The sequence below is a fragment of the Anser brachyrhynchus genome (assembly GCF_964034855.1).
Source record: "Anser brachyrhynchus genome assembly, chromosome: 1".
In the NCBI taxonomy this organism is placed as follows: domain Eukaryota; kingdom Metazoa; phylum Chordata; class Aves; order Anseriformes; family Anatidae; genus Anser; species Anser brachyrhynchus.
This window is the reverse complement of record NC_137694.1, coordinates 29,540,303-29,552,591: the sequence shown is the minus strand read 5'-3', so window position 1 is coordinate 29,552,591 and position 12,289 is coordinate 29,540,303. Positions and strand designations below refer to the sequence as shown.

Below are 12,289 nucleotides of genomic sequence, written 5' to 3'. Positions count from 1 at the left end.
CCTAGATTCTTTATTTTTGGTATATATGATATTTATAGTGTAAATGGTCAGAGAATTGAACTCCTCCTCTATTTATTTTGAACAGTTTGCCTCACTAATAGAGAAAGTCTTATCCAGCTACTCTTGAGTAGAGGTCCAAATCCTCGTGTTCTGAGAAGACACATTTTTGTGACGTAAGAACATCCATCATGACATAAAGAGCTGCAATGCACACTATGACAGGACTAAGATACAGACTTTATCTGTTGACATCTTTTAACATCTCTGTAGTTGTTACTGGAAGAGCTGTAGTCTAAAATCTAAAATTGCTAAAATACAAATAGTTTCTATTGTATTTTAGAGGCTCAAGCCAAAGCCTCAGTAACAGAGTCACTTCAGACTCCTACCCACACATTTTCAGTAAATACAATATATAACCAATGGGACACCTGCATTCTCTAAAGAGAAGTAGGCGGAGACCAGATGCATCTAATATGTCTGAAATTGCACTTAACATCTGTGCTTGGGCATCTTAAATCAATGTTGGCATGTCTGACATATGTTTTCAATAATATACCCAATATACCTCCAGATTTTAGCAAAAGCACAAATGCAGTGTCAGTTGATTTCCGCGGCAGTGGGAGTTAATGTGTTAGTCGTTCAAGCCCTAGCAGCACAAAATGCATGCAATTCCCATGCTCACGTATTCTCACTTGCTTCTCAGCAAGCTCCACAAAATAGAAAATGTTATCTAAGAAGTGCCCTCCCCTTTTTTAGAAGTTCGAACAAATACTTATTTTCCGCATTCCACCTAGTCCAAATGTATCAGCTAGTACTGCAGCTTGAAGTGTTCATTGGCTTCATCTGTGAGGCAGAAATCAATTATTTTCATAGCAGCAAGCCTCAACTTCATGTTAGGATGTATGGTTTACTTTACACATTAACAAGGCTTAGTGCAGTATTTATTTTTTCAATAGGATTTTCAAAAGACTTCCCTCTAGGGATTGACTACCTAAAGTCTACTTATATTTTTATATATTTAAAGAGAGAAAACATTACTGGGAAAGAGACCAAGACACTGATCTCCACAAGACCCTTCAACTCAAGGATGACTGAAATTACACTGTACAAGTATTTGCCTAAGATTTCCATCATGGACACTGGGAGCTTACATTACTGCCCAATGTCTTTCACATCAGTTTCCCTGTGGTTTAAGGAATTTATATTCAATTTGTGTATAACCTGCACTCCATGTAAATTTTAACATGCAACTTTCATTGCTTCTATAGCTGAAACCAACTCTGATGACTTCTTAGTAGTGAAACTGCATTTGAATGAAAAACAAATACTTTTACAAAAGTAGGCTACCAAAAAAAAATTCTCATACATCTGAAACTAGATTTACAGTTCCAAGAAAGTTGCCAAGAGTCTCTTACGTGGCAATAAATAACTCTCTTTAAATACATTTATTCTCTTAGATCCTCTGGTGAGGCTGACCTAACCAAGATAATGGGAAGAAAATGGAAATAAATGCTACCTACCACAAGGGAGTTTGGAAAATACAAAATATAAGTTAGAGTTTCCTTAATATTGCTCTATGAATATGGTAGTGATCTAGAGTATTGAAGGCCTGATGAATCAGCTGTAAGGAGACCTCACTGTTCTGGAAGAGACTGCTGTGGAGACTCACAACGGAAAGAGTAAGCTGCTTTTGCAACCAGAAAGAAGCAAAGTAGCCAGGATCTCACTTCTTTGAGCTCAAACTTCTAAAGTACAATCATTAAAGGCATTTTTTTCAAAATGTCCTTAGGTGTTCAATGTTTTAAATGATCTAAGTTAATGTTTCTATTGGACTCCATCAGCCAACAGTTCTCAAGAGCACTTTCAGTAAGTAAATTAACACTTTTTATTACAAAATAAATTCCTCTCAAAATTAATATTTTGTCATTTCTATGTGTTTTGCTTAGGAATGAAAAAAAAAAAAAGAACATTGGTGACACCACCGCACAGCATTTCTTTCTTCCATGTAGCACACGCTGCTATATGCTATAAACACCAAGTATCACTTGCATCTGTGTAGGCTTTTTATGCTACATTAAGAAAATGGAAGATCAAAAGTGCTGAACTAGCAAGATTTACACAAATAAAACTTAATGGATAAGTGAGAATCTGTTTGCTGAACTGCCCCCAAAGGAGGGGAAAAAAAAACAAATTAGTAGAGCTTTTTCCTTTATAATTACTTTTAAAATATAATGAAAATTCCTTTCACAAACATATAGCCAGCACAAGATCAAAACAAAACTGTACTTTAAGAGTACTTGTCTCTAAAAATCTAACCCCTAAATTTAACTAACTGTATTCTTGTTAACTAGCAGCTTGTACAGAACAGAGCTTCAAGAATTGTTACTTGGGAAGCACTATTACGGGGGGCATGATTCCCCTCAATACCTGCTGACCTGTACTGCAGGCAGCCCAGGGCAACCTTACCTGGGTTGGTGTACAGGTGACTCTCTACAGTTTTCCCAATACTTTGAAGTTTAACAGCTTGAAGGGATTCATCCCCATGCATGACTGTCGGCAAGCTGCCCAGAGCATCGTGAACCAAATTTGCCACTTCTCTGACATCAAAGAGCTTCAAAAGTTCAGAGTACACAGATGGGAATGAGCTGAGAAACACAGCCTAGAGGAAAAGGGAAAAATTGGCCAGTCAGATATTGCAGCATAGGTTTGATATTTATAGAATTTAAATAACTATAGACATGTAAGTAACTGTAGAAAAATATCCATTTTTACATTTCAAGGGCGGTCAGTAGCTTTAAAATTGGTCAGATTTTTCCGAGGAAATATCCTCACATTCATTAACGGGCCTACACTTGTGACTATTTCCCTTAAGCATTATCAAATGACTGTTCATTTCTTTCATGACAAAGTGAAAGTAAAAAGCTCAGCTTAGAACAAAAATATTTATTATTTACATGTTCCTCGTGATCTGTGCATGAGAGGATTTTTTTTTCAAGTGATACCAGAAGCCTGCTGATGATACCAGAACAAAAAGATTTGAGGGGGAGTTGTTTGGCTTCAAGATAAGGAATATAACAGCCTCTATATCTTTCATTTTTCTAGTAATGAAAATTTTTATTTTGGAGTGAGACAGCAGTGGCAGTCTTGGTTCACTTCAACAACCCTGAAATAGGGCTGTGAATTTATTGGTGATTATAATCAATGTGGAAACACTGAAAAAGACAAGAGGACAATGCCAGAGAAAGGAAGCTAGAACTGACATTCCCTTCTTCCTCTCCAAATCCTGTAACTGAGAAAAGCTACTCCTACCTCTGCTTTCTTCACTCTGGTGTCAGCTCAGATGACATACAAGGTTAAAGATACCCAGGAAGAATTCCAAACGCATTTCTTCATATAATTTTGTTGTAAACATTTCACTCCAGCTGCTTATGTGATAAGAGATGGAAGAACCATCTCTCCATTCCTTTCTCTCTGATTTGCCGTCTTCTTGGAAGAATAATTTTCTACAGAGCTTAAGAAATGAATAATTCTCTACAGATCTTAAGCACCCTTGGTTACAGAAGCAGGGGAAGAAGACTAGGAAGTACATCTACATTGCTAAATCTACCACACTTACTGTAGAGATCTGTCTCCTGTGTGTTTTGCCTCTTCCCTATAGCACTAGTCTATTTTAGTAGTCAGCTGAAATAAATATATGCCACCTGAGTGGTATATATATAAGGTACAATTTAGCAAAATTTAAAGTCTTCTGCAGAGAATGAAAACTCAGAGAGCCTTTAGTTCAGTTCAAATTCTTCAGGTCCAATGTGGTTAAAACAAAACAAGCTTTTCCAGTCGACTGGCGGCTAGCAAACGTGACGCCCATCTACAAGAGGGGCCGGAGGGTAGACCCGGGGAACTATAGGCCTGTTAGTTTGACCTCAGTGCCAGGAAAGCTCATGGAGCAGATTATCTTGAGGGTCATCACGCGGCACTTGCAGGGCAAGCAGGCGATCAGGCCCAGTCAGCATGGGTTTATGAAAGGTAGGTCCTGCTTGACGAACCTGATCTCCTTCTATGACCAAGTGTCGCGCTTGGTGGATGAGGGGAAGGCTGTGGATGTGGTCTACCTTGACTTCAGTAAGCCTTTTGACACCGTTTCCCACAACATTCTCCTCGAGAAACTGGCTGCTCGGGGCTTGGACTGGCGTACGCTTTGCTGGGTTAAAAACTGGCTGGATGGCCGGGCCCAAAGAGTTGTGGTGAATGGAGCCAAATCTGGTTGGAGGCCGGTTACTAGTGGAGTCCCCCAGGGCTCAGTGCTGGGGCCGGTTCTCTTTAATATCTTTATCGATGACCTGGATGAGGGGATCGAGTGCACCCTCAGTAAGTTTGCAGATGACACCAAGTTAGGTGCGTGTGTCGATCTGCTCGAGGGAAGGAAGGCTCTGCAGGAGGATCTGGATAGGCTGGACCGATGGGCTGAGGTCAACTGCATGAAGTTCAACAAAGCCAAGTGCCGGGTCCTGCATCTGGGGCGCAACAACCCCAAGCAGAGCTACAGGCTGGGAGATGAGTGGCTGGAAAGCTGCCTGGCAGAGAAGGACCTGGGAGTACTGGTTGATAGTTGGCTGAATATGAGCCAGCAGTGTGCTCAGGTGGCCAAGAAGGCCAACAGCATCCTGGCTTGCATAAGAAGCAGTGTGGCCAGCAGGTCTAAGGAGGTGATTGTCCCCCTGTACTCGGCTCTGGTGAGGCCGCACCTCGAGTACTGTGTTCAGTTTTGGGCCCCTCGCTACAAGAAGGACATCGAGGTGCTCGAGAGAGTCCAGAGAAGGGCGACCAAGCTGGTGAGGGGTCTGGAGAACAAGTCTTATGAGGAGCGGCTGAGGGAGCTGGGGTTGTTTAGCCTGGAGAAGAGGAGGCTCAGGGGAGACCTCATCGCTCTCTACAGGTACCTTAAAGGAGGCTGTAGAGAGGTGGGGGTTGGTCTATTCTCCCACGTGCCTGGTGACAGGACGAGGGGGAATGGGCTAAAGTTGCGCCAGGGGAGGTCTAGGTTGGATGTTAGGAAGAACTTCTTTACCGAAAGGGTTGTTAGGCATTGGAATGGGCTGCCCAGGGAGGTGGTTGAGTCGCCATCCCTGGAGGTCTTTAAAAGACGTTTAGATGTAGCCCTTAGTGATATGGTTTAGTGTAGGACTTGTTAGTGTTAGGGCAGAGGTTGGACTAGATGATCTTGGAGGTCTCTTCCAACCTAGACGATTCTGTGATTCTGTGATAAAGTGCCAAAACCAGAGAAATCCCTTTATTTGTACCCAGCAATTCTGAAAGTCATTTTAACCACTGGCATTGCCAAAAACACAACATAAACTGTCCGTAAATAAAAATTAATATTGGGTTTACTTTATTTATTAGATTCAGGATTATCTTTGTCAAGCATATTCAAAAGCTGCTGGTATGAAAATTTCACAGTATAGGGCAAAGGTATGAGCATGAACTGAAAATGTCATTTTGCTTTAACAAAAACACATTTTCTTTCCTGGAAATGTAGGTAAGGAACATAATTTTTTTATAATGCATGTGGAAAGTGGCAATTATCAAGGCACACTCACAAACTTACTTGTAGTTGGGATAAAGCATTAGCTCCTTTGCTCTCCTGGGACAGGAAGAAGCGTACTGACATAAGTAGTTCTTGAATACAGCAGCGAAATTCTTCCTCGTTTTGTCCACCAGTGGCAATAGAGAATAATCTTCGAGACTGAACTATGTATTTAAAGATATATTCCTGTGCCTACAAATGTCAAAATCAGAGATAACTCATAAAAATAAAACAACTCATGTAAAAAAACAACAAATGCTATGATTATATAATTAATATAATGACAAGGGTCTGAAATGGGAGACTGCTATTTAATTTTGGCACTTTTAAAAAAAAAATTCGAACGAAACACTAACATTACAAAAGCACATACTCAGAAATACTCTTCCCTTGCCTTTTAAAACCTCTACAAACCAGTGAACATTTGATTATTTAACAAATGTAAAACTGCATAATCTCAACATTGCCCCTTGCAATGCATCCTTGCATGTCTGTGGCTACCGAAAGATGTAGGACATAAACATGCAAGACCAATATAAGAAACAGATTCAAACTTTTGAGCTGTTGTGGCATTTCCTCTGCCTGTTAAATGTTAAAAATGTTTTCCTGTGAATTGTTAACAAGATAATGCCAAAATATAAGCTTAGTTTAAGTTGCAAATATAAGCTTAATTTAAGTTGCAAAACTTAAATTGTTGTTAAGAATGCAACAAATACACAGCCTTTTGTTATTACTGAAACACCTAAGTTAACAGCAGCTTAGAAAAGCACAGGGTACCACACTGATATCTTATTTCCAGATCACAGCTCCTGTCCCAAATGGGATTATTCTGTTGTACAACTCAGACTGTCTCCACACTGTGCTCTGTTGATGTACAAAACAGGATGAGAGCAACTAAATTTCCATTTTTAGCAAATTCCCTCTTGTCAGGATTGAACCAGTAAGTCAGCATTCTTGTCTGCCATTTAGATTCTGTTAGTGACAGACGTTAATACTACCAATGCAATCTATCTTTGCTTTCTTAGATTCAATTCCTACTCGTGCATATCCTCATTCAGTAAGGAACATAGACTTCCAGAGTCTAGTGGTAGCAAGCTCCATTGACCACCTTATTAACAAAAGAGAAAAAAGAATAAACTGACAGCACTAAAACAGCCTGCAATTCCCTGGAATTAATACTGCATTTCCATCATTTACACATACTGTGCTCCTTTTCCTCAGTTAAACCTGTTGGTGCCTTTGAAGATTTCTGTTACCTTCAGTACTTCCTGTATGTGCTCATGCAGCTCCACTTCGGTGACTCGATCAATGTGCCACTTCAGTACTTTTATAAGATCTCTAGAATAACACATTAAAAAGTATTACTACACAGAAGCGGAAGAAGAGTTAACTTGAACTTAGAATGCAGAATAATCTTTCATATAAGAAACACTGAAAAAAACCACAGAGTTTCGCTAATCACTACAAGCCCAATATTACAGCTAGTTTCCAGCCTGCCGATAGACCTAACAGACCTCTAATGAACAGGAAATAATTGTCATCATCACATATGCAGTGGAATTATTTCAACAGGGATACATAAGCTCATTAAGATACAAGAGTCTCTGCCAGCGTAGACTACCCCTGCTATTCCATGAATTGGTTTGCAGTCTCATTAAACTGCATTCACATTAATGAAAGTTCAGCTAGAAAATAAATACAAAGTATAGCATAGTAAGTGATGCTTATTAGTGTACTGATCTACACAGCAAACACAGTTGTAACTGAATGACGTTAAGGCTCCAATGCTGGTCAAAGTCATTTGAATAAAGAAAGCCAATGAAGAAAAAGAGACAAAATTAAGCCAAGATGAGGCCTTTCACAAGTAACCTTTATGGTAACTCAAAATTATTTTACTCCTTTTTTTTAATGGCCTAAATCTGGGCATTCATATAAGCGTTAAATTTTATTCCTACTATTACAGTTTAATTTAACCTGATGATTGATTCTGCTTAGTATACCAGTAACTTTCAGTATTCAAATCAGTTAGAAAAAGTACAGACTTCACCTGTATGCAAGTGCTCCTGCAAAGTGACTTTCAATGTAAGTGTCCATTACTGGCTTAAAGTGGTGAAACTTGCTGTCCTGCAGCAGATTTATTATGTGAACCTAAATGTGAGGGAAAAAGAATAAAAGCTTTTGCTTTTTTTTTTTTCTTTTTACTTCGTTCTTAAATAGTGTTAAGCATTCTCACAAAACAAAACTTACCAAACAATCAAATACTTTTGATCCGTATTTTTGAGAGTTTTCATCTAAAATTCCAAATAAAGTGTCTAGTGTATCTTGAAGAAACTGATTGAAGAATAAGAGGCAGTTTGTTATTAAATATGTATTTTTGTGACACACAAATATGTATACTTGTGACAGACAATTATTTCCCTCATATTACTTGAAAGCAAAATAAAGGAAGAAATGAAAGAATGGTATATACCTTCACTATTTCAGAACCATCAATTTCTTTTAATTTTGATAGGCAACCTGCAATTTTGTCTGGGTGGGTTCTCCATTTCAGAAGGTCAAGCATATCTCCTGCCAAGACAAAATGCAAGATTAAAGCTGGAAGCAAAGCTGCATTTCAGATTTTAAATTCTACTGTTACAGTCCACTCAGCAAAACTGGGCTTCATTAAAACAAAAGAAAACATCTCAAGATTTGCTATAATATGATCTGCCCAACAATAACAATTTTTCATTCTGTCCCATAATTGCTTCACCAACAGAAAATAAAAACATGGTATTGGGTCACTAAAATCAGTCTCTTGTGGCAACTATATTATGCAGTCTTGCTTAGAAATTTGTCAGCTGCCACCTTAAGAAAAGTAATTATCTTCCTGTCTCTTATCCCATTGAAGGACACCTTCCAGAGCTGTCTTCTGACAGCTAGAAACAGTCTCTTGATAATTAGGTATGAATTGTTTTTATGTATTTTAAAATACTCATATTCCTATGTCTCTTTAGAGCACAAACATAATGCCTCTGCTTTATTAATAAGCAAGACGATCTCTACTGAAATAAACTCTTCTGAGCTAAACCACTCTTAAGTGTCTTCATGCTTGCTCCAGTTTTAATCCACTCTCCTTTAGCCTTCTTGATCGACGTGGTACACAACATTACAGATGAGACCTCATCACTGTTTTCTGTATCATCATTAGCAGGCTCGTATGTCTTCTGCAAACACCTGGCGCGTGTGGTGTAGAATTTTCCTTTTTTGAGATACATTTGGTGACACAAACAACTCTTTCTTCTTTTTAATGCCGTTCAGCTCCCTGGCAATAGCAGAATCCCCAGTAGTCTCCATTAGGGCATGATCCTGCCTTTTGTACTATTAGATTTCATCTAATTTCTACTCTAGCTAACCATTTAAATCAAAGTTGCTTTGGTTTGTCTGTATCATATTTTAATTTGGTTCCCTCAATTGATGAGCCTTTTCCACTGCCTATTAGCAGCAAATTTCATTAACAGGCTTTTTATAGTCTCAGGTTTTAGTGAAGCAACTCCTCCTCCCAAGCTCTTCCAGCCCCCAGGCCCACCCCACCAAATGAGACGAATCAGTACCAGGCAAAATTCTTCAGATCTTGTAGTATTTTCCTTCCATTCAGGAAGGAAATTCCTTCCATTACAGTGCAACTTGCTCTTTCCCTTTTAGCCTGTTATTTACCAATTTTTAAAATACTTATTCTAATCTGTATCTCTTGTAATTTCCCATGTGGTGTGTCACCGAAGTCCAGATGGTTTAGATCTGCTATGTTTCCTCTGAATAACAACAACAAAAAAACCTTAGAAAAGAAAGATTAAGAAGTTTATTCTGGCATGAAATGCCTTTGATAAACCCATCCTGGGTTTTATAATATATTCCATTTAGCTACGTGTCTACTTTTTCATCTATGATTTCTTGTAAATACTTGCACAAAATTCATCAGAGTGATGGCCCAGTTAACATATTTACTCTTCCACCTATCTTAAACATAGGTACTGTATTTATTACTCGTGTAATATATTTATTATCCACAGGTACTCATTTATTAATAAGTCATGTGTTACTGCTTTCAGCTTCAGAGATATACTAAAAGAAATCCCAGCTTGCTACGAGATGGGGAATTTCATGTCCAATAAATACCATTCAGTATCTGAATACAGAGTTTTGTGAACTTTGCTTGGCTTTTTAACAGTTTTCACTTCATCCTGACCCCTGCTGAACCCTGACACATTGCTGTTATTTCTCTCCCTTTTGGTGTAGGTTCTCTGCTTACTCCTCACATTTTTTTGCCCATGACTCTCTCAGTTAGGGCTGCAGCACTCCTTCCAAGTTGCATTCAGAGCACAGAAGTTCCACAGATTTTCAAACTCTTGAATCAAATAAATCCCAAAGTTCCTTTACCTTCAAGTTTACTACTTGCACATTTAACTAACCAGCTTTTCAGAATCTCACAAAGCCTGGCTGCTTGAAATATAAAACTTTAACCACTGTCCAACCCTTCAATCGGCTTAAGCTGAAACACTCTCCACTTGATCACAGTCCAGTATCGTTTTAGAAGGATCCAGTTCTTCTGAAATGTCCTCGCCATGTACCAAGAGAAGTAGATAACTGCAAGTTTTCCTCTTGGTTCAGTAGCTAGTTGGGTTCTTTCTACCACAGACAGTTTTCACACTCAAATAACATTTAATGCACACACACTTTTTGTCACTTCTTTCCCAGCTTGCTCCAGGAAAGTTCCTCTCTCCCATAACAAGGAATGGAATAGCATTTCTGCCCTTAATAACATTAAATTAATCTCCACCTGTACTGAAATCTTGCCAGAACTGTTAACAGCAAACCCTCTACATTATTCCACTAATATTTTGCTGCTTTTGGTGGGCGCAAATTCTTTTCATGCATTTATACGTTTCTTTTTTTGTTTTGCTTCACAATATGCTAGTGTGGAAGGGTTTGGATTAAGAGAGGTCTCTGAGTTCCGCTAGGGGTGAGGAAAGGTCCCAGGTGTGTCAGAGACACCTTCCAAAGATCAGGGACAAATGATAGATCTTATTATTTCTCCTGTCAGGAGTTTTCAAGTAACAAACATTACAAAACCATATCGAACAGTATTTGTCTTCTGGATAATTAATTGGACTCCTACCTTCTATTCTGTTTAAGCCTCTACTTAAGTTGAGGAACAGCGAAACTAGCTAAAGCTGTCAGTTCATAGTAGGAAAAATACTTCTTTACAGGTCTGCTGGAAGAACTTTGTGGGTAGATAGCTGACACTCAATATTAAGGATTTGTTGGAGGATTAAAAAAAGAAGGAGAAAGCAAATGTAAGACACTCACTTCAAAGCACTTATTTCAAGGAAAATGCAAAGGAGGAAAGACACTGCTGAGATGGCATTAGCGAATAGCCCAAGCATAAATGACATGAATAGAAAATCTGACGTGAATCACAAGGGGAAGGGACAGTAATGCATCATGTAGTAAGAGAAACGAGAATATAAAAATGTCCCCAAAAATAAGTCCACTAGGAAAGCATAGTTTTGGAAAAGGGAAGAAGTCAATGCTGCTGATAAACTTTGCTGAAGAAGAAAAACATTTCCAATGCCTTCTCTATACCACGATCTGATTTGTACATAAAAAATAGCCCACACCTGAGCTACCACTCTTGCCAAACAAAACAATTCCCTTCTCAAAGTCAGTAGTTTAAATCCAAAGTGCTAGGTGTAACAAATGGTTTAGAATTCGGTGTATAAGGAACAGGTTGGTGATGATCTTTCCGCCTCTGTCTTATAAATCCCAAGACATCAGCAGTTGGCCTAGTGCAGCACTATTGCACTTCCAAATGAAAAAGCCAAACTTTTAACCAGCAATCTGTATTCCTGTTCCAGCAGGCTGCTTCTGGGGCTGCCAAACACCCCCCACCAAGAGGAGGTTACTCTGAAAAGTTACCCCATTACTTTTATTAATCATGAGTTTCACTTTTTTTTTTTCTTTCCCCTCCTCCGATAGATGGATTACACCCCTGCATTGCAAGAAACACACTGCATGGCATGTTGTTCTGCTGATGAACAGCTGCTTACTGGGGATGTGCTGATCAGTGCTGAGAAATCAGTGGATGCCAGCTTGCTAAAATACTCCAACTTGTTGGATGGATCCTGATTCTCTGGCAGGCAGAGATCCCTCCTAAATGTCAAAACCTACATGGGACTGTTTTGATAACTACTCAGTAGAAAAATACTATATTCTCTCTTCTACTGTTTTTTAGGAAAATAAAATACAACTGAAATACAACTCAAATTCAGGTAAGAAACAGGCATATTTTTGGTTTTGTTTTTTGTTTTGCTAACATCAACTGATTAACTACCTAGGATCAAAGGTCACTCTAAGGAAAAGACAACTGACAGACAGATTAAATAAGGATGGGTTCTCACAAGAGCTGTTGATGGATGCACAGGCTCCCCTGTTAGAAGCTCTCTGAAAACTGCTTGGAAATAATCCTCAAGTCCCCTCCAAAGCACCTAGGGTAAGGAAGTTATGGATTCCACCAACTGGAAGCCAGCCTCCTTCCCCCAGTCCCCATAATTTTAATATGCATGAGGGCTGATGGCATGTGGGAACAGTCAATGAGAGAATGACAGCTGAGTAAAATTTCACAGCAAATTAGGAAAGCTGTGGCCTAACTCAGTCATACCCTTTACGAGT

The 12,289-nt window shown here is 39.0% G+C and overlaps 1 protein-coding gene across 5 annotated transcripts in view; it reads right to left on the bottom strand.

Moving 5' to 3' along the window:
- Positions 1 to 12,289, bottom strand: part of DOCK4 (dedicator of cytokinesis 4) — a 251,169-nt gene that overhangs the window by 77,912 nt on the left and 160,968 nt on the right. For all 5 annotated transcript variants that reach the window (XM_080608066.1, XM_080608067.1, XM_080608069.1 and 2 more), the window contains 6 exons: positions 8,052 to 8,149; positions 7,829 to 7,912; positions 7,629 to 7,729; positions 6,838 to 6,919; positions 5,603 to 5,773; positions 2,467 to 2,659 (listed from right to left, as the gene is read on the bottom strand). In XM_080608066.1, coding sequence (XP_080464192.1) covers positions 2,467 to 2,659; positions 5,603 to 5,773; positions 6,838 to 6,919; positions 7,629 to 7,729; positions 7,829 to 7,912; positions 8,052 to 8,149 — 729 coding nt within the window. The remainder of the gene's footprint in view (positions 1 to 2,466; positions 2,660 to 5,602; positions 5,774 to 6,837; positions 6,920 to 7,628; positions 7,730 to 7,828; positions 7,913 to 8,051; positions 8,150 to 12,289) is intronic.